At 60.3% G+C, this 26,568-nt stretch overlaps 2 protein-coding genes and 1 long non-coding RNA gene across 4 annotated transcripts; 2 read left to right on the forward strand and 1 right to left on the reverse strand.

The window, feature by feature from the left end:
• The first annotated feature begins 3,258 nt into the window (after nucleotides 1-3,258).
• SAPCD2 (suppressor APC domain containing 2) lies at nucleotides 3,259-12,123 on the forward strand. The gene is made up of 6 exons (XM_001091379.5): nucleotides 3,259-3,962; nucleotides 7,867-7,979; nucleotides 8,575-8,721; nucleotides 9,064-9,171; nucleotides 9,270-9,386; nucleotides 9,500-12,123. Exons 1-6 carry the CDS (start codon nucleotides 3,392-3,394, stop codon nucleotides 9,626-9,628), a joined length of 1,185 nt encoding a protein of 394 aa, XP_001091379.4. The 5' UTR covers nucleotides 3,259-3,391; the 3' UTR covers nucleotides 9,629-12,123.
• LOC114672687 (uncharacterized) lies at nucleotides 11,787-18,474 on the reverse strand. The gene is made up of 2 exons (XR_013405262.1): nucleotides 18,371-18,474; nucleotides 11,787-11,914 (listed from the first exon to the last, which is right to left on the reverse strand). It is a non-coding gene; the product is annotated as an uncharacterized LOC114672687 (long non-coding RNA).
• Nucleotides 18,475-20,058: 1,584 nt separating this feature from the next.
• ENTPD2 (ectonucleoside triphosphate diphosphohydrolase 2) lies at nucleotides 20,059-26,036 on the forward strand. Of its 2 annotated transcripts, none has more exons than XM_015116291.3 (9): nucleotides 20,059-20,239; nucleotides 21,755-21,872; nucleotides 22,761-22,911; nucleotides 23,051-23,210; nucleotides 23,292-23,519; nucleotides 23,883-24,137; nucleotides 24,217-24,336; nucleotides 25,098-25,232; nucleotides 25,315-26,036. In XM_015116291.3, exons 1-9 carry the CDS (start codon nucleotides 20,123-20,125, stop codon nucleotides 25,516-25,518), a joined length of 1,488 nt encoding a protein of 495 aa, XP_014971777.3. In that variant the 5' UTR covers nucleotides 20,059-20,122; the 3' UTR covers nucleotides 25,519-26,036. The 2 variants fall into 2 exon arrangements, with proteins under 2 accessions (XP_014971777.3, XP_077823190.1); XM_077967064.1 differs by having other exon boundaries at nucleotides 25,167-25,232.
• The last annotated feature ends 532 nt before the right edge of the window (nucleotides 26,037-26,568 follow it).

Raw genomic sequence — 26,568 nt, forward strand, 5'->3', positions numbered from 1 at the left:
TTTTTTTTTTTTTTTGGGACAGAGTCTCACTTGTCGCCCAGGTTGGAGGGCAGTGGCGCCATCTTGGCTCACTGCAAGCTCCACCTCCTGGGTTCACGCCATTCTCCTGCCTCAGCCTCCTGAGTAGCTGGGACTACAGGCGCCCGCCACCTCGCCCGGCTAGTTTTTTGTATTTTTTAGTAGAGACGGGGTTTCGCCATGTTAGCCAGGATGGTCTCAATCTCCTGACCTCGTGATCCACCCGCCTCGGCCTCCCAAAGTGCTGGGATTACAGGCTTGAGCCACCGCGCCCGGCCTTAATTTTTTTTTTTTTTTTTTTTTGTATTTTTAGCGGAGACGGGTCTTCACCATGTTAGCCAGGATGGTCTCGATCTCCTGACCTCAGGTGATCCGCCCGCCTTGGCCTCCCAAAGTGCTGGGATTATAGGCGTGAGCCACCGCACCTGGCCTTTTTCTTTTTCTTTTTTTTCCCCCAGAGGGAGTCTTGCTCTGTCACCCAGACTGGAGTGCAGTGGCCAGATCTCAGCTCACTGCAAGCTCCGCCTCCCGGGTTTATGCCATTCTCTTGCCCCAGCCTCCTGAGTAGCTGGGACTACAGGTGCCCGCCACCTCACTCAGCTAGTTTTTTGTATTTTTTAGTAGAGACGGAGTTTCAGCGTGTTAGCCAGGACGGTCCCGATCTCCTGACCTTGTGATCTGCCCGTCTGAGCCTCCCAAAGTGCTGGGATTACAGGCTTGAGCCACCGCGCCCGGCCTCTTTTTTTTTTTTTTTTTTTGACATGGAGTTTCGCTCTTCTTGCCCAAGCTGGAGTGCAATTGCGCATTCTCGGCTCACTGCAACCTCCGCCTCCAGAGTTCAAGCTATTCTCCTGCCTCAGCCTCCTGAGTAGCTGGGATTACAGGCACAGTGCCACCACGCCCAGCTAATTTTGTATTTTTAGTAGAGATGGGGTTTCTCCATGTTGGTCAGGCTGCTCTCGAACTCCTGACCTTAGGTGATCCGCCCGCCTTAGCCTCCCAAAGTGCTGGGATTACAGACGTGAGCCACTGCGCCCGGCCTCCAGTCTTTTTTTTACCTTCCTCCAATACCCAGCCAGGGGCCACAGAAAAGCCCACAGACCAAGGGCCAGCTGGGGCCACCTCCCCCAAGGTTCTGGATGGTGTGAAAAGCCCTTGTTTTGTCTGCATGGTGGGTTCAGTTCCATGCGGGGCCGTGGCTGACCTGGCCTGGACACTGCTGACCACGCTGTCCTGAGCTGCAGCAGCCTTGCTCACTGCTGGCCACCGACTCTACATCCACACTGGCCTCCCCTGCCATCCCCCTGAGCTGTTCTCAGACCTTCCCCATCCCTTAGGCCTCAGCCTGGCTTGGTGCCCACTCAAGGATGGTGTTTCCCATGTGACTTCACTGGATAAGGCTCCACAGAGCACTCACTGTGGGCCAGGCCAATGCCAGGCCTAGACAGAGCCCTGCCCTGCTTCCAAATAGCCGTGGACCCCTGGGACAGGAAAAAGCTGCCCCCAGTGCTTTATCTAAGCAGGCTTCAGGGGGAGGGGGATCGGGGCCGGAGCAGAGTTCGGAAGGATGTGGTGCAGTCAGCCTGGAGCAGAGGGGAAAGGCCTTCCTGGTAGAAGAGCCACCAGGCACAGGGGCCTGGAAGTGAGGGAGTGCAGGGACCCCAGGCCTGGCACCTGCGGTGAGGGGTGTGCTGGAAACAGGGTAGGTGCGGGGATGCTGGGGGCTGTGGACGGGGACGGGAGACTGCTGAACAAAGGGCTTGCATGTTGTGCTGGCTTGTTTTGTTTTGTTTTTGAGACAAGATCTCGCTCTGTCACCCAGGATGGAAAGCAGTGGCTCAATCACAGCTCACTGCAGCCTCAACCTCCTGGGTTCAAGGGATCCACCCACCTCAGTCTCCCAAGTAACTGGGACCACAGGCATGCACCACCAGGCCCGGCTGATTTTTTAAACTTTTTGTAGAAATACGGTTGCCTTATGTTGCCCAGGCTGGTCTTGAACTCCCGAGCTCAAGTGATCCTCCCGCCTCAGCTTTGTGCTGGGTTTTTGAGCAGATCCTGCCATTAAAGGGGAAGTTTCCAGGAACGAGCTCTGATGGGCTACTCCAGGCTCAGAGCTTCTTATGTCTTTCCAACATTCTTTGCCATGAAGGAGTCCCACTTAGAATGAGTGACCCAGAAGAGAAGTGGACCCAGGGCACTCCCTGGACTGGGAAGCTGCCTCCACAGCTTGAGACACAGGCACCAGTGGCTCAGGCCTGAAGACAGAGGCCCAGGTAGGCATGCCAGCTGAGGCCTGCCCAGGAGGGAGGGTGGGAGACCCACAGAGGGCCAAGGCAAGTCTCCAGTTGGGGGCCTGTCCGGAGAGGGTGTTTGCACCCTGAACACCTCCCTGGCGCCTAGAGGGTTCTACTGGCCAGCCCTGAGATGGGCTCCCAGGGCTAGAACCCAGGCTAAGGCCTGGTCTCACCTCCCATGTGGACAGACCAAATGAAGACAGAGTGACCAGATCCCAGCTGGAAACACAGCACAGGCAGGGGGACAGGGCTGTGGGAACCAGGAGAGCAGCTGGAGGAAGTGTCCAGCCAGGGGAAGGAGCAGAGAAGAGCAAGAGGCAGAGGGAGCTGGTCACCAGATGGGGATCTGGGGACACAGGAGAAAGTGGCTTTGTCCTGCAGCGGGCAGGCCAGGCCAGACTGTCCCCAGGGACCAGAGGAGGAGCCAGCAGCCGTGGGGACAGAGAGGCCTCTGTGAGTGGGAAGCGCCCAGCTGGCTGGAGCCTAGGATCCTCTTGGGGCCCTCCTGGTGGAAGAGAAGGGGGCCGCAGGGTCACCTGTGCTTGTGGCCAGAGAACTAGAGGGGAAAAGTGGGATCTTTGGAGGGGGTGCGCCCCCATCCTTACTCCACGAGGCTACCTGGGGACAGGTTTTGTTGTAGGGTGCCAGGCCCCGCCCCTTGGAGAGGTGGCCGGGGCAGCCAGCCACAGCTGGATCCGAGAAAGCGCGAAGCCACGGCCGGACGTTTGGCGGGACTGGGGCGGGGCAGAAAGGGAGCTCTGCGAGGCCAGAGTGGAGCCGGAGCTGGGGGATCCGGTTCCGCCTGCCCAGGGCCTCCGCGCGCCTCCCAGGGCCCCTCGGCAGGAAAAAAAAAAAGAAAAAAAAAAAAATCAAACCGTCTCTCAGCCAATCGGGGAGCAGATGGGACGGGCTCGGCCAATGGCCGCGGCGCATGTTAATGAGGGCTGACGCTACGGGGAGGGCCCCATTCAAAAGTAGTCGCTATTGTCGCCGCGGGCTGAGCTCGCCGGGCCGGCCCCTCCGTGGGGCGCGCGGGGACGCACGCAGGTGGACGCAGGGACCGAGCCCGGGAGCCCATGGCCGGGGCCGCCATGGCCGAGCGGGGTCGCGTGCCTCCCCCCGCACCCGCGCCGGGCACGGAGGGGCTGCCGCGCGCCTTCCTGCAGAGCCTGCGCACCCTCTTCGACATCCTGGACGACCGGCGGCGCGGCTGCGTGCACCTGCGCGAGATCGAGTCCCGCTGGCAGGGCACCGACGCGCGGGAGCTGCCCCGCGGGGTGCTGGAGGGCTTGCGCCAGGTGGCCCCGGCCAGCGGCTACCTGACCTTTGAGCGCTTCGTGGCCGGCCTCCGCACTTCCCTGCTGAGCGCCGACGGCGGCCCCCGGGACCCCACGCGCGCCCCGGCCCGGCCCGGGGACCAGCCGCCGCCGCCGCCGCAGCGCCTGGTGTTCGCGCCTGCCGACGAGCCGCGGACGGTCCTGGAGAGGAAGCCCCTGCCCCTGGGCGTGCGCGCCCCTCTGGCAGGTCCCAGCGGCGCGGCCCGCAGCCCGGAGCAGTTGTGCGCCCCGGCAGAGGCGGCGCCCTGCCCCGCGGATCCCGAGCGGTCCCAGAGCGCGGCGTTGGAACCGAGCTCCAGTGCGGACGCAGGTGAGTTCCGAGCGGCCCCCGGGCCCCCTCGTAGCTCTCCCGGGCCTGGGCCAGAAACCGGAGTCTCACGGTTTCTGGTGACCAGCTCCCTCTGCCTCTTGCTCTCCTCTGCTCCTTCCCCTGGCTGAACACCTCCTCCAGGGGAAGGAAACCTGCTGCCTGTGCATCTCCCACGAGGGACGGGGCTGGGGAGCGGTTCTTCGTGGACTCCGGATCCTGGAGGGCGCCTCCGCGGGCCTGGAGGGAAAGGGGCTTCATGCCTGTCGTGGTGAGCCCAGGGGCTTAGGGAGGCAAGCCAGACCCTCTCCTGCCACAGCATAAGGCCACCAGGGCCCCGGGGTGGCAGGTGACTCAGAAAACCCACCAGGAGCCCAACCTGTACCAAGCCTGAGCTTGGGCTCTCCATCTCCAATACCGTTTCCGCACCTGGGGACACCTGGGCCCTCAGCCTCCTGTCTGTGGCTGCTCAGGCAGAGGTGCTTCCCTCTCAAAGAAAGGGTCCCCCTTCTCAGTGTGACAGCTCAGCCAGGGGGGCTGGTCCCACTGACCCCACTGAGGCCCAGGCAGGCCGGGTGCTGCTGGTGGCCCAAGAGGACCTGGCCCTGTTGCCAGGATGGGCAGGGGCGTGGGTGGGTCTCCTGCACCCCAGTGGGGCTGTACTATGGCAGATGCCATGGAGGGACATAGGCCACAGTCCCTGGGGATGGCTGGCAGACTCCTCTCCTGCTTCCGGTCCAGTTGGCAGTGACAGGAGATTGCTGAATGGTCCCCTGTCTCCCCCAACCCAGTGCCTGCCTTGGGAACAGGACCTGCGTTATGGCTAGGGGTGGGGGCCAAGCTCCCAGAGGAGCCCCAGGCCCCACAGCCCATTCAGCCTGTGCACCTGTTCTGCCAGCGGCAGGCCTGCCCACCGGTGGCTCCTGCCAGTCCCCGTGCTGCCTGCTGCTCTGCCACCCTCCCTGTACTGCTCCCCCACCTCAGCCATATTCTCCAGCCCTACAACTGGTGTTTGGAGCCACGGTGGTCCTGGCCTCCCTGGTGATCTGATCCAGCAACCGCACCAGGCTGGGGGACTCTCAGTCCTATGGTGAGGGAGGCTTCAGAGGGTAGCTGGCTCCAAATGCAGGGTCAGCGTCATCCATGTGGCCATGCAATTTGAAATCAGCCATGGGATTGCACGCAGTGGCCGGGCCTGGGGTTTGGAGGCCTGAGCCTGTGGTCCACCCCCGCTCTGCTCTGATGTCCCATGTGGCACTGGCTCACGTACCACACCTCCCTGAAGGTCATGTGGCTTAGGCTCTAGCTGTCACCCTCTGACAGGCAAACGGAGGGCCAGACAAGTGGCATGACATGATTGATTGACACAGCTCACTTTTGGGGTGCCAAATCTGGAGTTCTGAGGTCACCCCAACTCCCAGAAAGCCTCCCAACACACACAGCCTTCCAAGCCCCCAGCCCAGAAGTTCGGGGCCTCTTTCCTTGTTCCCACCTGGGACTGCGTGTTTGCTCCAGGCTGGCTCTGGCCCTGGAGGTGCGGCCTGCTGGCTCAGGGCCCTGGACAGGCAGAGCCACCACCCCCATCTAGCTCAACACCCAGCATGCTGTCATCTAGGGACCCGGGAGCTGCTCTATGGGCTCAACCGTACAGACCGGGCCCAGGTGTCTTGGGGCTTCCTCCATGGCCTCCCTCTGTCTGTACCCTCTCTGCTCCCACCTCCTGAAGGGCTGTGTGCCCTCCCACTGTCTTGCCCCAGAGCTGCCAGCCACTCAGCACCGCAGGCGGGAGCACGAACTCAGGCCTGCGTGGAGCCAGGCTCTCTGCTGCGCCTACCTGGGCCCAATTCTTGCATCACCCCCCAACTCCTGTGGCCAGGTGCCAGGTGCATGGCCTCTAAGGATATGCCTGGTGCTGGGGCTACAGCTAAAGGCTGAAGGAGGATGCCCTCCTCCACACCTGCAGCCACTTCTCCTGTAGACTGGGGAGGTACAGGTACTCCCTCACCAGGAAGCTGGGCCAGGGTGGCACCAACGCGATACTCTTGGCTGCCCCCAGGGGGAGCCCTCAGACAAACTTCACAGCAGGTGTCTTCAAGCACCAGGATGTCTGACTTGTCAGCTGGGTGCATGGCCTGGCATATCACACACACGCGGGACTAACTTTTCTTTTGTTTTGCTTTTTGAGACGGAGTCTTGCTCTGTCACCCAGGCTGGAGTGCAGTGGCACGAATCTTGGATCACTGCAACCTCCACCTCCTGGGTTCAAGTGATACTCCTGCTTCAGCCTCCTGAGTAGCTGGGATTACAGGTGCACGCTACCATGCCCGGCTAATTTTTGTATTTTTAGTAGAGATGGGTTTTACCATATTGACCAGGCTGTTCTCAAACTCCTGACCTCATGATCTGCCCACCTTGGCCTCCCAAAGTGCTGGGATTACAGGCGTGAGCCACTGTGCCCAGCCACTGATTTTTTCTTTTCTTTCTTTCCTTTTTTTTTTTGAGACTGAGTTTTGCTCTTATTGCCCAGGCTGGTGTGCAGTGGCGCGATTTCGGCTCACAACAACCTCCACCTCCCAGGTCCAAGCGATTCTCCTCAGCCCCCCGAGTAGTGGGATTACAGGTGCCCGTCACCACACCGAGCTAAGTTTTGTATTTTTAGTAGAGACGGGGTTTCACCATGTTGGCCAGGCTGGTCTTGAACTCCTTACCTCAACTGATCCCCCCAGCCCTCAGCTTCCCAAAGTGCTGGGATTACAGACATGAGCCACCGTGCCCGGCAAGGGACTTTTTTTTTTTTTTTTTTTTTTTGAGACAAGGTTTTGCTGTGTCGCCCAGCCTGGAGTGCAGTGGCACAATCTCAGCTCAGTGGAACCTCTGCCTCCCAGGCTCAACCAATCCTACTGCCTCAGCCTCCCGAGTGGCTGGGACCACAGGTGCGTGCCAGTGCACCCGGCTAATTTCTGTGTTTCCAATAGAAATAGGGTTTTGCCGGCTGGGCGCTGTGGCTCACGCCTGTAATTCCAGCACTTTGGGAGGCTCAGGTGGGTGCATTACTTGAAGTCAGGAGTGCAGGACCAGCCTGGCCAACATGGTGAAACTCCATCTCTAATAAAAAATGCAAAAAGTAGCTGGGCATGGTAGCGGGTGTCTGTAATCCCCGCTACTGGGGAGGCTGAGACAGGAGAATCACTTGAACCTGGGAGGTGGAGGTTGCAGTGAGCGGAGATCATGCCATTGCACTCCAGCCTGGGCAACAGGAGCAAAACAACATCTCAAAAAAAAAAAAAAAAGGAATAAATGGGGTTTTGCCATGTTGCCCAGGCTGGTCTCGAACTCCTGAGCTCAAGTGATCCACCCACCTTGGTCCCCAAAAGTGCTGGGATTACAGGCATGAGCCGCTGTGCCCGGCCGTGCAGGACTAACTTTCTATCAGAGTCACCATCCTGAGAAAAGTTAGGTTTCCATCATTCACATCCACATCTCTTGCTGCCTTGCAGGGCCCCGTGCAGATGGGAGAGGCATAGTCAGGACCAGAATCCCCCGCCCACTCCTGCCTTAGCCAGCCGCCTTGGAGACCCAGGGTGTGCCTGCGATGTTCTGGGCACTGGGAGTGCAGAAAAGAGCTGGACAAGGCCCCTGGCCCCAGGGAGCTCATGGAGTGATGGGGCAGGGTGTGTGTATGAGCAAATATGTGGGCTTGGCGGCACAACCTTCCCCAAGCCAGTGTGAGGAGCTGGGGCAGGGGAGAGGGACCAAACTCCAGCCTGGCACAGAGGCTACACATGGGCCATGCCAGGCTGGTGCCCGAGACCTCAAGAGTGGGCTGAGATGTGGAGGCTGCTGCACCTCAGCAGAGCCTGGCCAGGCCGGTCTGGAGGTGAGCCAGGCCCATGCCTCTCCACAATAGGTGCAGTGGCCTGCAGGGCCCTGGAGGTGGACTCAGGGGATGCCCGGCGGGCCCCCCGTGCCCGAGGGGAACGTCGGAGGCACACTATCACCAGCGGCGTGGACTGCGGCCTGGTGAGCAGGGGCTGGGGCTCTGTGGGGCTCTCCATCTTGTCTGGAGGCTGGAGGCTGGGATGGGAGCAGGAGGGCCTTGAGCCTGGGGGAGTCCATTGTGGAAGTACAGTCAGCTCTGCACATCTCTCTCCCCATGTGGGCTTGAATCCCCTGGAGGGACGGCCCAGGGTCAGGCAGAGGCAGGTCAAGAGGTCGTTCAGGGCAGCTATGGTGGCTGCCCAGCCTGCCTCACGAGGTCACTGCTGCAAGCCAGTCTGGCTCCCCTGCTGTGTGTTCACCACAGGTGGACCTCGGGAGGGTGGGCTCAGCTGAAGGGTCAGTCACCCCTCCCCCAGGGAAGCCTGAGTGGAGGGGCTAAGAAAGGCCAAGACCCCTCAGCAGGAGGCACGGGGTTCCTGCTCCAAACCGGCCTACGGGGCTCACACACGCAGGTGTCCTCAGAAGCATGCGTCCGTGCCTGTGTTTGCAAACGTGTACATGTGCCGCTGCATTTGTGCCTGTGACTCTGGTGCCCACCCACAGGCAAGCTCATGCATGCATGGACGTGTGCGTGCTCACTGGGGCCAGGCATTCCATGTACATGCACGTGTTGCAGCTGAAGCAGATGAAGGAGCTGGAGCAGGAGAAGGAAGTGCTGCTGCAGGGTTTGGAGATGATGGCGCGGGGCCGTGACTGGTACCAGCAGCAGCTGCAACGAGTGCAGGAGCGCCAGCGCCGCCTGGGCCAGAGCAGAGCCAGCGCCGTGAGTGCCACCGCCCTGTCCCCAGGTCCCCACACTTGGAGACCCCAGCTAACCCCAGGCATCCCTGGGCATTATGGCTGCCCCTATTCCCGGACACAGTTGCTGTTGATTGCACCCAGGGTGCTGGGACATCCCTTTTTCCCCCCGCGGCTGCCCCACTCCTAGGGCCTAAGGCGCCTTAGGCAGACCTCCCATCCCACGTCAGCAATGCCCCTGGGATCCCTCTGGGCTCTCTGCAGCATCAGGAGGCAGGAGAGCCACCTGTGGGAACCTCTGTTAAGGCACCATGCTGGCCCTGGCTAGCCCTCTTCTCTGACCACTCGTCCTCTGCTTTCTTCCCAGGACTGTGGGGCTGCAGGGAGCCCCCGCCCACTGGGGCGGCTACTGCCCAAGGTACAGGAGGTGGCCCGGTGCCTGGGGGAGCTGCTGGCTGCAGCCTGTGCCAGTCGGGTGAGTGTATCCCAAACCCCCACGCCCACACTGGGGCCCAGGCCAGTTTAGTGCTTCCCAGCCCTCATCCAGGCCTGCCTAATCCTGCCTTCCCGCAGGTCCTGCCCCCGTCCTCCTCCGGGCCCCCCTGCCCTGCCCTGACGTCCACTTCACCCCTGGGCTGGCAGCAGCAGACCATCCTCATGCTGAAGGAGCAGAACCGACTCCTCACTCAGGTAGGGCAGGCGCGGGAGGGGTGTGGGTGGGTGACTCCTCATCTGGGTAAGGCAGCCAGGAGGGGTGCGGGGGTGGGGATCCGCAGGCCTTGACCAACTGCGCACCTGCCCAGGAGGTGACCGAGAAGAGTGAGCGCATCACGCAGCTGGAGCAAGAGAAGTCGGCGCTCATTAAGCAGCTGTTTGAGGCCCGCGCCCTGAGCCAACAGGACGGGGGGCCTCTGGATTCCACCTTCATCTAGTCCGTGTGGGCAGCGCGGACCCCCAGGGCCGGCCTGGCACTCAGCCCTTCGAGCGTGTGCGTCCCATCGCACCCACCCTCTCTGGCTGGAGACCCCCGGCAGGCCCAGGCACAGTCCCGGAGTGGGCGCCTTCCTGCCCCCCTTGCCAGATGGGCTCCCCAGGCCTGCCTCCGACTGGCCCCCGCACCAAGCCCTTGACTCCGTTTTGGCTCCTGGTACTGACATGGGCTGGGACTCTCTTGAGTCCGCATAGTGCGCAGCTACTACTGCCGTTGTCAGTGGACAGTGGGGGACCCCTCCACGAGTTACCGCCCCCCGTTTCCAGCGGTGCTGCCCTGGGTCCCATCTCCAGGGAAAGGCACTGCTCTCGCCAGGCTGCACTTCCGACAACGGCCAGCAGAGGGCGCGGGGCGGCTCCGACGCGGGTCCAAGGGCAGCTTCCCCCCTCAACCAGGGCACCAGGACAAGGTGGCTGTAGCTAGGACGGAAGCAGATGGAGGGGGTGGGGATGGCCTGTAAGTGGGGGGTGCCCGCCTGGCAGGGAAGCCCCAGGGATAGCAGTCGGACTTCAGGTCTTGGCCAAGGCTGAGGGACTCTGGCTGCAGCAGATCTGGGTGCCAGGCGGGCGAGAGTTTGGCCCGCATGTGCCTCCCGCAGACCCTGGGGTGATGGCCTTCCTCATCCTGGCCAGGACACTGCCCCACGTTGAGTCCCACACAACAACCTGTGAGCCTGGCTCCCCAGGAGGGCCCCCAGACAGCTCCCAGGCACGTCATAGGCAAAGCCTGTCCCCCCCCCACTCAGGATTCTCAAGGTCTGGGGTCCTGCTCACCCCCCTTTCCTCTTATGCCCAGCCTGACCCCAGGTTTCAGCTGGGAGAGGCCACTTCCCTCAGCCAAGGAAAACGAGAACCCCCAGGGGACAGGAGGAGGCTGGAGTAGGTCCCCTTGGGTGTCATTCCTGTCCCCTGCCCAGGCCCACTCCCGCTGGTGCCGGGGTACACACTGGTGGGGGGCCCCTGCTCAGCCCAGCCTGGAGGGCCCCAGTGCTACCAGAACCAGGGGCACGGCATCATGGATGGGTTCTGCAGCCCAGGGCCCCGAAGGGGAGGCAGTGTGTGTGGGGCGCAGGAAGCCGATAGGGGGCAGTGTGTGGGGTACAGGGACCCCTCATGTCCAGGGCACTTTGATACAAGGTCCCACAAAGCACCTGTCTCAGAGGAGGGGTCCTGGCAGGCAGCGGGGCAACTCCCTTCCGGAACCCAGCTCCATGCTAACCTGCCCACAGCAACCCCACTGAGCCACATCCCCGGCTGCACCTGGCCTGTAGGGGTGTCCCAGGACAGGCCCAAGCCAGCCCAGCGTCAGCGTGCAGCTGCCCTCCTACCCTGAGGATGGGAGTGGGCTTTCCAGGGGACATAAGGATGCCAGGCCTGGATCTCCTGGGCAGGAAAGGGAGCGGATCCTGAGGGCCTGTGCCCCACAGCCCCAGCACCAGGTGGACTGCAGCACAGTGGGTGGGCCAGTGGCAGCCGGGGAGAAGCCCCCCCGGTCAGCAGGCTGGGGTCTGCCCACCAGGGCCTCCCCACGTCTGCCTTTGAGGGTGCCTGCCATGCCCTGGGGGATCCTGGCATCTTTAGAGGGCTGGAAGCAGGAGACAGAACAGTGTCTGTCCCGGGATGACTTCATCAGGAGACCGCCCACAGAGCTGGACCCCGCAGCTAAAGCAGAAATGTGAGACAGGCTGGCACCTCCAGAAAAACTGCCTCTCAGCCTTGGTATTCCGTGCAAGGTGAAAAAAAATAGGTCCATCCAAGTTTACAGCTTGAAATCAGGCTAGTGTGTTGCCCTGGAGACCACGAGGGGAGAATTTAAAGTGGCCCGACTGGCAGGGTCTAGGTGGCTGGCAGAGGAACATGCAGACCCTGCCGGGAGCCCACCCTAAGGACACAGGGCGGGTCAGTCTCCTTGCAGGATGTGAGCAGCGTCCCTGGGCTCTATCCACGAGGTGCCAGTAGCGTGTGCAGGTACATACATGTGCGTGCACACCGTTATGACACCCGGAAATGTCTCAGGACGTCGAAATGTGTCTTTGGGGGCAGAAGTGTCCCCATTTGAGAATGTGCCCCAGAGGAACACCACCACACCAGGCCTCAGGATTTTGTGTTGATCAAGTTCCAAGGAAAAGGAACATCTCAGCCGGGCGTGGTGGCTCACACCTGGAATGCCGGCACTTGAGGCCAGGAGTTCGAGACCAGCCTGGGCAACGCAGTGAGAGACCCCATCTCTACGAAAAAAGAAAAAGAAAAGAAAAGAAAAAAGAAAATGAGATCTCCGGTTTTAAAAATTCATAACCACCACAGGAAACAACACACTATGAGACCCAGCAGAAGCAACAGATAGACTCTAGACCCAGATCCTGGAATTATCAGAGAGAATATAAAGTAACAGTGTTTATATATCTAAAGAAATAAAAGAGATTTCTGGAAATATGAACAAGGAGTGGTATTTATAGTTTCTTACTCCATAAAAAGCATGATCTCTTTTTTTTTTTTTTTTTTTTTTTTTGAGACGGAGTCTCACTCTGTCGCCCAGGCTGGAGTGCAGTGGCCGGATCTCAGCTCACTGCAAGCTCCGCCTCCTGGGTTCACGCCATTCTCCTGCCTCAGCCTCCCGAGTAGCTGGGACTACAGGTGCCCGCCACCTCGCCCGGCTAGTTTTTTTTTTTGTACTTTTTAGTAGAGACGGGGTTTCACCGTGTTAGCCAGGATGGTCTCGATCTCCCGACCTCGTGATCCGCCCGTCTCGGCCTCCCAAAGTGCTGGGATTACAGGCTTGAGCCACCGCGCCCGGCCAAAAAACATGATCTCTTAATGCTATAAAGAAGACAAGGCTGGGCACAGTGGCTTGCGCCTGTGGTCCCAGCACTTTGGGAGGCCGAGGTGGGTGGATCACTTGAGGTCAGGAGTTTGAGACCAGCCTGGCCGACATGGTAAAACCCCATCTCTACTAAAAATACAAAAATTAGCCAGGCATGGTGTTGGGCGCCTGTAATCCCAGATACTTGGGAGGCTGAGGCAGGAGAATTGCTTGAACCTGGGAGGCGGAGATTGCAGTGAGCCGAGATGGCACCACTGCACTCCAGCCTGGGCTACAGAGTGAAACTCTGTCTCAAAAAATAATATTAATAAAATAAACATTTATCGGTCAGGTGCAGTGGCTCCCGCCAGTAATACCAGCCTTTTGTGAGGCAGAGGTGGGACGACTGCTTCAGCCCAGGAGATTGAGGTCAGCCTGGGCAACACGGCAAAACCCTGACTCTACCAAAAATATAAAAATTAGCCAGGTGTGGTGGCTCATGCCTGTGTTCCCAGTTACTGGGGCTGCTGAGGTGGGAGGATCACTTGAGCCCAGGAGTTTGAGGTTATAATGAGCTATGATTGTGCCACTGTACTCCAGCCTGAGTGACAGAGCAAGACCCTGTCTCAAAATAAATAAAAGAAAAGAGAGAGAATCCGAGAAAGTCCAGACTTTTAGATATTAAAGCACACACGTCTAAACAACTATGTGTCGAATTTAAAAATTAACTGGTGTAGTGGCGCATGCCTGTAGTCCATTACTCAGGAGGTGGAGGTGGGAGGATGACTTGAGCCTGGGAGGTCAAGGTTGCTGTGAGGCCAAGATTACACCACTGCACTCCTGCCTGGGTGGCAGGGTGAGAACTTGTCTCAAAAAAACACACGCGAAAAAAATAAAAAATAAAGGTATAAATAGGGTTTCCTCTTTCATGAAAAAAATAGTAAAATAGGAAACAAACATGATAGACACTTGCTTGAGAAAAAGTACACAAGCCGGGCGCGGTGGCTCACGCCTGTAATCCCAGCGCTTTGGGAGGCCGAGACGGGCGGGTCAGGAGATTAAGACCATCCTGGCTAACATGGTGAAACCCCGTCTCTACTAAAAAATACAAAAAACTAGCTGGGCGAGGTGGCGGGCGCCTGTAGTCCCAGCTACTCGGGAGGCTGAGGCAGGAGAATGGCATCAACCCGGGAGGCGGAGCTTGCAGTGAGCTGAGATCCGGCCGCTGTACTCCAGCCTGGGCGACAGAGCGAGACTCCGTCTCAAAAAAAATAAATAAATAAAAATAAACAAATAAATACATCTCAAAAAACAAAAAAGAAAGAAAAGAAAAAAATACTAAATTGGCTCAGGAAGAAATAGAGAACCCATCTGGCCGTATAACTATCGAATAAATTGAAACAGTGCCATAGAGGCCAGCACGGTGGTGTACGCCTATAGTCCCAGCTATTCCCGAGGCTAAGGTGGGAGGATTTTTTAAGCTCAGAAGGTTGAGTCTAGCTTGGGCAGCATAGTAAGTCTGGTCTCTAACCCATCTCTTAAAAACAAACAAACAAGGTACCACCGAAAAATCGGGTCTAGGTGTGTTTTTTTCAGGCAAGTTCTACCATAAATTGCAGGAAGGGGATAATCCAAATATTATGCTAATTTTTCCAGCTAATTAAAAAAAATTAAAGCAATTTTTTTGTTTGCTTGTTTTTGGTAGAGACGAGGTCTCACTATGTTGCCTAGGCCGCTCTCCCAAAGTACTGGGATTACAGATCAGGCCATCGTGATATCAAAACCATAGAGGACACCGGGCGCAGTGGCTCATGCCTGTAATCCCAGCACTTCGGGAGGCCGAGAAGGGTGGATCACCTGAGGCCAGGAGTTTAAGACCAGCCTGGCCAACATGGGGAAACCCCATCTCCACTAAAACTACAAAAATGAACTGGGTGTGGTGGCACACGCCTGTAGTCCCAGCTACTTGGGAGGCTGAGGCACAAGAATCCCTTGAGCCCGGGAGGTAGGGGTTGCAGTGAGCTGAGATTGAGCCATGGTGCTCTAGCCTGGGTGACACAGCAAGACCTTGTCTCAAAAAAAAAAAAAAAAAAAAAAAAAAAAAAGGCCAGGCGCGGTGGCTCAAGCCTGTAATCCCAGCACTTTGGGAGGCCGAGACGGGTGGATCACGAGGTCAGGAGATCGAGACCATCCTGGCTAACACAGTGAAACCCCGTCTCTACTAAAAAAAAATACAAAAAACTAGCCGGGCGAGGTGGCGGGCGCCTGCAGTCCCAGCTACTCGGGAGGCTGAGGCAGGAGAATGGCAGGAACCCGGGAGGCGGAGCTTGCAGTGAGCTGAGATCCGGCCACTGCACTCCAGCCTGGGCGACGGAGCGAGACTCTGTCTCAAAAAAAAAAAAAATAAATAAAAATAAATAAAAATTAAAAAAAAAAAAGAAAGCCAAAGGGAGGGGGGACCAGCCATGGTGTGGACCTGTGGTCCCAGCTACTGGAGAGGCTGAGGCAGGAGGAGCACTTGAGGCCAAGAGTTTGAGGTTACAATGAGCTACGATTGCACCACTGCAGTCCAGCCTGGGCAACGCAGCCAGACCCTGTTGCTAAAACAGACAAATCAAAGACCTGTTACCTACTTACAGGGAAGAGGCAGGGGGTGGCAGGGGAGGGGGAGACTGTCACCAAAATACCACGGGTTCAATCCAGGCCCTGCTGTTCGCTGCACAGAAACCAATCACTGAGACCAGGAGCACCGCCTAGGAGAAGGCTTTAAGCCGGCTGCAGCCAAGGAGATGGGCGCTCAGTCTCAAATCCATCTCCCTGGCCGACTACAATGAGGGGTTTGCAGAGCAGGGAAGCCATGTAACTAGGTGTGAGAAAACAGGAATTAGGGGCAGCTAAAGGAGAGGAGTTGGTCAACAGGAAGCTGGTGGTTGGTCAGGCAATCTTGACAGTGGGGGGTCTGGCATCTCATTGCCAAGATACCGTGATCTGTTGGGTTTTAGCTCTTTCATTCTATCTGGAAGCCCTCACGGTTGGTTTTCTGAGAAAGGAACTCAAATAGGACAAACGTCACTTTCTCAAATTTTAAGATTAGGAGGATCAATCTCTGTGTTTATTCAAAGAAACCATAAACATCGGTTCCACGAGACAATTGAGCCAGTTTCAAAATCAAAGAGGGCCAAAGCCAGGCAGGTGGCACACACCTTTAGTCCCCAGCTACTCAGGAGGCTGAGGCAGGAGGACTGCTTGAAGCCAGGAATTTAAGACCAGCCTGGGCAACATAGTGAGGCCCCGGTCTCGAATAAAAGGATACAGGGGTCTGGGTTTGGTGGCTCACGCCTATATCTTAGCACTTTGAGAGGCCAAGGCAGGCGGATCACTTGAGGTCAGGAGTTCGAGATCAGCCTGGCCAACATGGCAAAACCCTGTCTCTACTAAAAATACAAAAATTAGGCTGGGCACGGTGGCTCATGCCTGTAATCCTAGCACTTTGGGAGGCCGAGACGGGCGGATGCTCAGGAGTTCGAGACCAGCCTAGGAGCAACATGGTGAAACCCCATCTCTATTAGAATGCAAAAGCCTGGCGGCGAACGGCTATGATCCCACCTATTTGGGAGGCTGAGTCAGGAGAATTGCTTGAACCAGGAGGCGGAGGTTGCAGTGAGCCGAGATGACATCACTGCACTCCAGCCTGGGCAACAGAGGAAGAGTCTGTCTCAAAGTAAATAAATAAGATAAGATAAAATTAAGACAAAATGCTCATGGTGCCAGCTGGAGCCATCATTCAGAAAAGAATTTGGCGCTTGCTAGAGAAGCGGAACACACACTTGCCTGACAACCAGCAGTTCGGTTCCGGGATGCTCCCCAGAGAAGTGCTCACAAGAGCGCACGTGCGGCCGGCGCGGTGGTTCACACCTGTCACCCCAGTACTTTAGGAGGCCGAGGCAGGCGGAGAGGCCAGGCGCAGTGGCTTACACCTGTCATCCCAGCACTTTGGGAGGCCCAGGCGGGCGGGTCACCTATGGTCAGGAGTTTGAGACAAGCCTGGCCAATATGGTGAAACCCCATCTCTACTAAAAATACAAAATTAGTCGGGCATGGTTATGGGTGCCTGTAATACGAGCTGCTTGGGAGGCTGAGGCAAGCGAATCACTTGAACCCGGGAGGTGGTGGAGGTTGCAGCGAGCTGAGATTGCATCACCGCACTCCAGCCTGGGCGATAGGGCCAGACTCCACCTCCAAAAAAAAAAAAAAAAAAAAGGCCGGGCGCGGTGGCTCAAGCCTGTAATCCCAGCACTTTGGGAGGCCGAGACGGGCGGATCACGAGGTCAGGAGATCGAGACCATCCTGGCTAACACGGTGAAACCCCGTCTCTACTAAAAAATACAAAAAACTAGCCGGGCGAGGTGGCGCCTGTAGTCCCAGCTACTCGGGAGGCTGAGGCAGGAGAATGGCGTAAACCCGGGAGGTGGGGCTTGCGGTGAGCTGAGATCCGGCCACTACACTCCAGCCTGGGCGACACAGCGAGACTCCGTCTCAAAAAAAAAAAAAAAAAAAAAAAAAGACGCAAGTCCCAGAACACCACGTCCAGCACATCAGAGACCACTGATGGGGTCCTGCCGCCGCTCTGGCATTGCTCTTACCAACTGTGCATATGTGCACCTCCCGTTCTGCTGTGTCTCTGACCTCGAAAAGGACAGCACGGGCTTCCCCGCCTCCCGGGGGCCTTTGCGAATTCTGCTCTCCCCAGGCCAGTCGGTGCCCTCCCCATGGAGCTCACTGTGCGTGCATGGAGCCTGGCATGCTTTGGGCCCACAGGAGGTACTCAGCAAGCGTTTGTTGAATGACTTAATGAGTACCTGAAGAAAGGGAGCAGTGAGTGAAAGGCCTTTCCCAATTAAATAATTATGGTGTTTCGGCCCCAGCACAAGTTTCTTTCTTCCTTTTACTTTTGAGATGGAGTCTCGCTCTGTCGTCCAGGCTGGAGTACAGTGGCGTGATCTCGGCTCACTGCAAGCTCCACCTTCCGGGTTTATACCATTCTCCTGCCTCAGCCTCCCTAGTAGCTGGGACTACAGGTGCCTGCCACCACGCCCGGCTAATTTTTTAGTATTTTTAGTAGAGACAGGGTTTCACCCTGTTAGCCAGGATGGTCTTGATCTCCTGACCTCGTGATCCACCCACCTCAGCCTTCCAAAGTGCTGGGATTACAGGAGTGAGCCACCGCGCCCAGCCCACCACCGGCTAATTTTTGTATTTTGTATTTTGTAGAGACGGGGTTTCACCATGTTGGCCAGGCTGGTCTTGAACTCCTGACCTCAAGTGATCCACCTGCCTCAGCTTCCCAAAGTGCTAGAATTACAGATGTGAGCCACACAGCACCAGTTTCTGATGGGGAGACTGAGGCAGGGCAGCCAAGATCTCAGCAGGCCTCAGGAAAGCCCCCTCCCTGGGAGGTCTAAGCCCTGTTTGGGAGGGAGGCTCTGAGTTTCCTCCCCCAGGGGTTCTCCCCTAACCTCTCTGCATCCACATGTTTCCAGCTCATCCTGGGCCAGGACATGTGCAGCACATCTGGAGCCCCCGTCCCCTAGAGGGTCTTGGAGGCCGAGGGCTGCCCCACCCAGAGCCCCCCTCCACCCCTTCAGCTCCTGCCAGCTTCCCTCTGACGCTCTCCCAAGTCCACCTTCCAGGGGCCCCGAGTCCATGCCAGGAAGGGGCGTTTCCCCGCCCTCACTCTGTCTCAAAGAGAGTTCAGCCTCAGCCTTTGTCCTGGCTGCTCTCGGCTCCCTGCCTCTCCCTCCCCAGGCGAAGCTGGGCACTCGGCCATGAGCCTGTCTCCCCAGGGCAGAGTCCAGATTCCCTCTCCCTCCCCATCCTCTCAGACCTGGCAGGCCTCCTGCTCCCTGGCCCAGGCTTTTTGTCCATGAAAAGAGTCCAGAACACCAGAAAGCCCTGCTGGGCCTGGAAGGACGTGGGGGCACCGCAGGCCAGTGGGGGTCATAGCACCCTGCCTCTGGGCTCCCTTTGTTCCTTCCTTTTCAGGCGTGATGTGCACTGTGCGTGCCTCTCCCTCCTCTGGGCTGTCTGGGGTGGAAGAAAGGCCTGGTGTCGGTGGGGGAAACTGGGGCCTGGGGCCTGGAGCTTAGCACTGGCCACACCCAGAGACTGTCTGCTGGGGCCCGGCCAGGCTGGGCTGTGAGGCTGTGAGGCAGCACAGAGGCTTCCCAGGGTTCCCACCCCTCCCTTTGGGGTCCTGAGCTGGAAGAAAGATGCCTTTGCTGGGCCCGTGGCGCCAGACCCTCAGCCCAGGCAGCAATCCCGGCACAACTGTCACTGCCCGTTCCAGAAGGCCATGCATGGTCTGGACCCTGCCCTGTGGGGGCTGCCCTTTGGGCCCCAGCAGCCCGCACTCCCTGGTGGCCTTGCCTCGTGGCTCCCTGACGCTGTGAGGCTGGAATTATTGGGACAAGAATTCCCACTTTGCAGCAGGCGCGAAGGGGGCGGCCCCTGGACGGGCTGGGATGCGGGACCTGTGAGGCCTCAGAGCCGAAAGGCCAGCCATGTCGTAGGGCTGAGGGGGCAGGGCTTGCGTCTAGGGCCAGCTGCGCTTCGCCTGCCCCAGGTCTCCCCAGAAGCCTGGGGACGTCCCCGTTGCTGACCCGCACCCCAAACCTGGCCTGGGGACCCTCTTCCTTGTCTTTCAGGCCGTGTAGAGGCCCCGCCTGCTCCCGTCCTGGGGCAGCCTCCTCTGGCCTCCGCAGCCCAAGCCTCTGGGTCCCTCAGGCCTAGGGGCAGCAGGAGCGGCCGAGGCCTTGGGCTGGGAGGCAGGGACCTTTGGCCCAGTCTATGCTGCTTCTCTTCTGTTTCTAGGCTCGGTGTGACCTGGGCCGTCTCTGCCCTTCCCCGCCCCTGCGTCCTCACCTTCACCTCAGTACAGAGCCCAGGTGAAGTGGATCTGACTGGGCCTCAAGGGTAGGTCCGGCCTGGGTCAGATGAGTGTCTCTGGAGCTGCCGCAGGCTGGCGGATCCTCGCTGGCCGGGAGGGCATCCCGCAGGCCAGCCTGGTCCTCACCAGCCCTGGGAGTTGGCGTCAGGGCCTTGCTCCACAAGCAGGTGCTGACCCTCGGCTTCCTCCTGAGTCCCCAGCCCGGGGCCCGCGTGGCTCCGCAGCCGACAGTGCCTCATTCCTGCAAGCGAGTCTGGCCTCCTTTCCCGGGCACGGGAAAAGCGCGGCTCTCCAGAGCCGGACCCTCCGAGCCAGCCTCGCCCGCCCACCCCCACGCCAGGTCTCCTGCCTCCACGGCCGGGGGATCCCCTTGCTGAGTGGGCGGGAAGGGGAAGGTGGGCCGTAGCCGCGGGACGCCCGGGCTGAGACCCGGGAGAGGGGGAGCAGCGCCGGTGACTCAGCCGCGCCCGCGTCTCACCTGCGCGGGCCGGACCGCGGGAGCTCGGGCGCAGAGGCGGAACCCGTCCGCCCGTGGGCGTGGCCGGTGGTGGGCGGGACGGGGGCGGGCCTCCCGCCCCTCGTCCCGCCCCGGGGTCCCTACCCCACGGTCCCGCGGCCCAGCCCGCCTCCGCCTCCGGCTCCCCGCACTCTCTGGCTCCACGCGTCGTCCTCCCGCGCGCCCGCCCGCCCATGGCCGGGAAGGTGCGGTCACTGCTGCCGCCGCTGCTGCTGGCCGCCGCGGGCCTCGCCGGGCTCCTACTGCTGTGCGTCCCCACCCGCGACATCCGGGAGCCGCCCGCCCTCAAGGTGCGCGCCCGGGCACCCAGCGCAAGTCCGGGGAGCAGCGGGCCGGGCCCGGGAGCCGGGGAGGGGGTGCGCGGCTGGGAACCCGAGCAGGGTCAGCCCAAGACCCCCACCGCGCTCTGCTCCTGGAGGGCTGGGTGGGGTCCCGGGTTCCGCGCTTTGCGCTCCCCAACCAGGTACGCGGGGTGGCGGTGTCGCTTCCAGGACGACGCGGTGCCGGAGGAACAAGTCCCGGGAACTCCGCGCTCGCCGCGAGCCCGTCAACGCAGCCCAGAGGCTGTGTCCCCGCTCCCGGGATGCAGCCCCGGCGATGCCCCCTGGGTGCTGCCAGACGCCCGCCCCCAGCCTTGTGCGGGCCTCCAGGGGCACTCTGGGCCACTTCTGCCCTGTGCTGCCGCCCCGGAGGGTGTGGTTAGAGGCACATCAACTGGGTATTCAGCCCAGATAGGGATCCACAAGCCCAGGACCCCCTCTGGGACACAAGGGTAGCCCAGAGAGAGAGGAGGGCTTGACCGGAGCAGCCCTGGCAGGTCCTCAAAAAGTTGGAGCAGGCTAGCCCGGATCTCCACTCCAGCAGGCCCAGGGACCTCCTGACCGGCCCCTTTAACCCTTTATTGGGCTTGTGGAGGGTGGGGAGGAGAGCCAAGCCCCCCAGCCCGATGGGGAGTCAGAAGCGGGCAGCTCTGCGGTTCTGCAGGATGGCTGGGTGGCGGTGCACACCCTGGCCTGTTGATGCTCTGGGCTCTGGGGAGACCTTGGTGGGGATGGACTGGTGCAGCCCTCTCACAGGCTGGAATTGGCCCCTGGGCCTGGGAGACTGGTCCCCAGCTTTCCCAGTGGATCCAGGATGCTGGGGCAGGAACTGGAAAGGGGCATTTACAAGCTCGTGCCACCCAGGTCTGCAGGAACGCCCACCCAGCGCCCCCAGCAGGGCAGGGCCAGCTTCTCTCTCTGGCCCTGGCTTGGAGGCCTAGGGAAAACGTGTCTTTAGAGCCCACCTGGCTCTGAGGCCCACGGCCAGCCTTGGCGGACCTTCTTCACCTGGGCCCTGCCTCCTGCATCCTGGGCCCCGCCTCCTGCATCCTCAGGTTGGGTCAGAGGAGTTGGAAGGAGAGAGGGGAGGAAGGAAGAGGGGAAGAAGGAAGAGGGACTCTAGGGGGCTCCTCCTGCAGCAGAGCTTCCTCTCCCTGAGCCTGGGGACCTTGTGCCCCAAGGAAAAGTCCCTGGGGACCCTCTGTCCCTCTATCGCTGACTCAGTCCCTCAGTCTGCCCTTGCCAGGAAGGCTGCTGCCCAGACCCTGGCATGCTGGCTTCAGGTAGTCAGGAGGGAAGAGTCACCTCCCCCCGCTGTTCTCCTTCCAACCACAGTTGTCCTGGCCTCCTCTGAGCTTTAGCATGAGGCTTGGCACATGACTGCGTGTAAGGGGGTGGCAAACTGGAGGCACCCAACTTCACGTTTGGTGTCAGGGTGTCAGGGCCCCCAGACACACCAGGCTGACTCCCTTCCCCTCCCCCCAGTACGGCATTGTCCTGGACGCTGGCTCTTCACACACGTCCATGTTTATCTACAAGTGGCCGGCAGACAAGGAGAACGACACAGGCATCGTGGGCCAGCACAGCTCCTGTGATGTTCCAGGTGAGACCCAGCCCAGCCCAGCCAGGACATCCACTCACTGCAGGGTCTCTGGGGCCCTCTCCAGCCTTAGCCGGTGCATTTCCAAGCACTTAGGGCCTTCTGCTTACTGTTGGGTGGGGCTCACTCCAGGCAGAAGCCCTGGAAAGAAAGACAGGCTGGGCCCCCTCCGCCTGGGTGGGGCCAGGAGTCGTTTGCATTCTAGAAAGGAAGTGGCTCAAGCCTGTAATCCCAGCACTTTGGGAGGCCGAGATGGGCGGATCACGAGGTCAGGAGATCGAGACCATCCTGGCTAACACGGTGAAACCCCGTCTCTACTAAAAAAATACAAAAAACTAGCCGGGCGAGGTGGCGGGCGCCTGTAGTCCCAGCTACTCAGGAGGCTAAGGCAGGAGAATGGCGTGAACCTGGAAGGCAGAGCTTGCAGTGAGCTGAGATCCGGCCACTGCACTCCAGCCTGGGCGACAGAGCGAGACTCCATCTCAAAAAAAAAAAAAAAAAAAAAAAAGAAAGGAAGCCCAGGCAGCAGGTAGGAGGTTTGGGCCTTGCCGGGCCCAATATTGGCTTCTGTGCCCCAGATGGAGCAGGAGGAGGTCTGGGGGCCTGGCGGGCATACCCAGGCAGGCCCCAGGAGGCCAACTTGGGTCGACCATGCCCAGGGCTTTGTCCTAGCCCCTGCACTCACACCCTCTCAGCAGGCAGCAGCCTCGGTCTCTAGGTGGCGGCTGGGCCCCTTTGCTCTAACCTGGGCATTTCTGGGGGCTTAAGCTGGGAAGGTGTGCCACCTGGTCAGGGAGCCCATGGCTCCTACCCCCACTCTCACTCTCCTGGCCTACGGCCCACCTAGGGGCTGCCCGTGAGGCACAGGTTCATCTCTCTGCCTTCCTCTAGGCGGGGGCATCTCCAGCTACGCAGACAACCCTTCTGGGGCCGGCCAGAGTCTTGTTGGATGTCTTGAACAGGCGCTTCGGGATGTGCCCAAAGAGAGACACGCGGGCACGCCCCTCTACCTGGGAGCCACAGCGGGTATGCGCCTGCTCAAGTGAGTGTGCCTGTGCCCTGGCCCTGTCCCCATGATAGCTTTTGGCTGTGACCCCTTGTGGGGTGGACCCCGAGTACTGCCACAGCAGGCTCACAGCCACCTGGGGAGGAGGCCTCTTGGAGTTCTCTGTGTTTTGCAGCCTGACCAATCCAGAGGCCTCAACCAGTGTGCTCACGGCAGTGACGCACACACTGACCCAGTACCCCTTTGACTTCCGGGGTGCACGCATCCTCTCGGGCCAGGAAGAGGGGGTGTTTGGCTGGGTGACTGCCAACTACCTGCTCGAGAACTTCATCAAGGTGGGCCCAGCAGGTAGCCAAAGAGCCAGGGGGCGTGGGTGCCCTCAGTCCCTGGTTGACCCCACACTTCCCTCTCCACAGTACGGCTGGGTGGGCCGGTGGTTCCGGCCACGGAAGGGGACGCTGGGGGCCATGGACCTGGGGGGTGCCTCCACCCAGATCACCTTTGAGACGACCAGTCCGGCTGAGGACAGAGCCAGTGAGGTCCAGCTGCGTCTCTACGGCCAGCATTACCGAGTCTACACCCACAGCTTCCTCTGCTACGGCCGTGACCAGGTCCTCCAGCGGCTGCTGGCCAGCGCTCTCCAGGTGCCCCTCCACCCTGGCTAACCTGCATTGCACCGTCCCCTCCTGGAGCGGAGCCTGGACAGCCACCGTGCTGTGGAAAGCTTCTCCAGGCTGGGCTTTAATTGGCTGGAAAGACAGGTGGGAGGGTCAGAGCGTGAGCAAAGGGCCAGTGGCTGGGCTGGGCCTGGAGAAGGGAGGGCCAGGGACGTCTGTCAGAGGGAGCCCGGTCAGGGGCGTTGGGATCTGTCAAGCAGGCAGTGGGGAACCATGGATTGCCCCTGAGCACAAAAGTGAGGTTGCCAGAGTGAGACCTGGGGGAGGTTCGTCAGGCTGGCCCCCTAGAGCGGCGGTGGTGCCGCCCTGTCATGCTGGTGATTCCCCCAGACCCACAGCTTCCACCCCTGCTGGCCAAGGGGCTTTTCCACCCATGTGCTGCTCGGGGATGTGTACCAGTCACCATGCACCGTGGCCCAGCGGCCCCAGACCTTCAACAGCAGCGCGCGGGTCAGCCTGTCGGGAAGCAGTGACCCCCACCTCTGCCGAGATCTGGTTTCTGGGCTCTTCAGCTTCTCCTCCTGCCCCTTCTCCCGATGCTCTTTCAATGGCGTCTTCCAGCCCCCAGTGGCTGGGAACTTTATCGTGAGTAGGGGCAGACGGGTGGCGGCAGGTGCCCTGAGCTGCTGGGGTCTGCTCACAGCGTGCCTGTGCCACCTTACAGGCCTTCTCTGCCTTCTTCTACACGGTGGACTTCTTGCGGACTTCCATGGGGCTACCCGTGGCCACCCTACAGCAGCTGGAGGCCGCCGCAGTGAACGTCTGCAACCAGACCTGGGCTCAGGTGAGTCCCGCTCCCCCTCCTCCAGGGCCGTGTGGAAGGGCTCAGCCTTCATGTCTGCATACCTCCCCAGCCCTGCATGGAGGGGCCTCTCGGAGTACCCGCTGCAGTGGGGGCGATGGCAGGCATCAGGCTGACTCCAGAGGTGGCGGGGATGTGGCCGGGAGGCTGTGAACAAGTCGGGCGGGCTGGAGAAGCTTTGCCAGGCCCGACCCTCATCCCAGATCTGGAGGGCAGAGGGGAGGCCGGTGCCCAGGTTTCTGGCTCTGCCACTGGTCCCTCCATGGTGCCATGCAAGGGAAGATGGAAGTAGGGCTGGGCACAGGGAGTGTGCCCACTGGAGACTCCAAGAGAAACGTACGAGCTGTCCCAGGACTGGGGTGGTGAGCGAGGCCCTATCTCGTCCTCCCAGGGCCTAGTCTCAGACAGACTGGGGTGGGGCAGGTTGGGACTCAGGCCTGGAGCTCCTCCTGTTCCCCTGGCCACACACCAACGTGTTGCTGCCCCTGCTCCCTGGTGGCCATGCCTGCTGTCCCTCCTCACTGGCCTTCCAGGCTGGCTGGGGAGGGATGGAAGCGTGCCCAGCCGGGGGTGCCCGTTAGACTCGGTCTTGCCATTCGTGTCCGGGCCTGTGTGGTGGTCTCTGGCCTTGCACCGCCCGTGTGTGTCTGGGGAGGGGTGAAGCACGCCGCCGGCCCCCTCTCCCCGTGGGGCGGAGACCTCCTGGTGGTCGCCTGCCTGACTGTGTCCTGCCCGCATCCCAGCTGCAAGCTCGGGTGCCGGGGCAACAGGCCCACCTGGCCGACTACTGCGCCGGGGCCATGTTCGTGCAGCAGCTGCTGAGTCGCGGCTACGGATTCGACGAGCGCGCCTTCGGCGGTGTGATCTTCCAGAAGAAGGTGGGCTGGGGCCGGAGCGGAGCGGGGCCGCCCTTGGGGGGGCGGGGCCTCTCGGGAGCTGAGGCCACGCCCTTCGCCGCAGGCCGCGGACACTGCAGTGGGCTGGGCGCTCGGCTACATGCTGAACCTGACTAACCTGATCCCCGCCGACCCGCCGGGGCTGCGCAAGGGCACGGACTTCAGCTCCTGGGTCGTCCTCCTGCTGCTCTTCGCCTCCGCGCTGCTGGCTGCGCTTGTCCTGCTGCTGCATCAGGTGCACTCCGCCAAGCTGCCAAGCACCATTTAGGGGCCGGCGGGGGAAGCTGTGCCATCACTCCCCCCACCGCTGTATCCCCACCCCTCCACCCACCCCCACCCCTGTACCTACCTCTCTCCCCTGTATCCTGCATTCCTCCACCCACCCTCTATCCCCCACTCCTCCACCCTCCCACTGTATGCTCCATCCCTCCACTCCAGCACTGTATTCTCCATCCCTCCACCCCACCCTCAGCGTCTCTGCCCCTAAGGCAGCCCAGGAAATGGGAACTGAGACTCTGGTACCCACAGGGGCCCCAGTGGGCAAAGAGCGATCAATCCAGCTCCCTGAGCCGCTTCAGCCTGGGCGTCACTGCAGGCCCCGTGCTCCTCCTCCTCCTCCTCCTCAGGGCTGGGTCTCCAGGGAGTGGGGCCTTGGTTCCGAGAATCAGCCCTTAGAGGCTCCGTCTGTGGGGTCTGCGTCTTTACTGGGGAGGGTCACAGCCCACGGGCTGGCAGCCAGCCCAGCACCTACTTGTAAAAGTTTTGTAATAAAAAGATTTTCCTAGAGACGTGAAAGGAGAGTGTCTGTGGGATGGGGCATCCTTGCTGTGGCCTGTGCCCCACCTTCCCGCCGTTCTGGCAGCACAGGCCTACCCCTGGTCCTGAGAGTGGACACCAGCCCTCCCTACTGTTTTCTGCTCTGGAGCCAGGCCTGGGGCACTGGCTGCTCCCCTGCTGTGCCGTGGCAGCCTAGAGTAGCTGCAGGAATGGTTGGCCCGAGGGAGCATTCCTGGGACCTTGAGTCTTCTCTGGCCAGCAGAGTTCCCCAAAACCATCACATCCAGATCTGCGTTGGTGACCAAGGCCAGACTGGAGGTTGGGTCCTAGTACAGTGAGCCTGTACCACTCACTGGAGGGTAGGGGTCAGGGAGGTGGTGGAGAGCGGGTGGCAGCCAGCCAGGCGGCTTCCTAGGGGGCAGTCAGTGCTGGTAGAGAGTGGAGGGAGGGCAGGTCCTCATCAGGAGGTGGCACAGGGGTGGGAGATGAGATCAGGACCAGGACCCAGAGGCAGGAATCTTGCACAGAACCTGGCTGTGGA

The sequence above is a fragment of the Macaca mulatta genome, chromosome 15, assembly GCF_049350105.2.
Source record: "Macaca mulatta isolate MMU2019108-1 chromosome 15, T2T-MMU8v2.0, whole genome shotgun sequence".
Lineage (NCBI taxonomy): Eukaryota > Metazoa > Chordata > Mammalia > Primates > Cercopithecidae > Macaca > Macaca mulatta.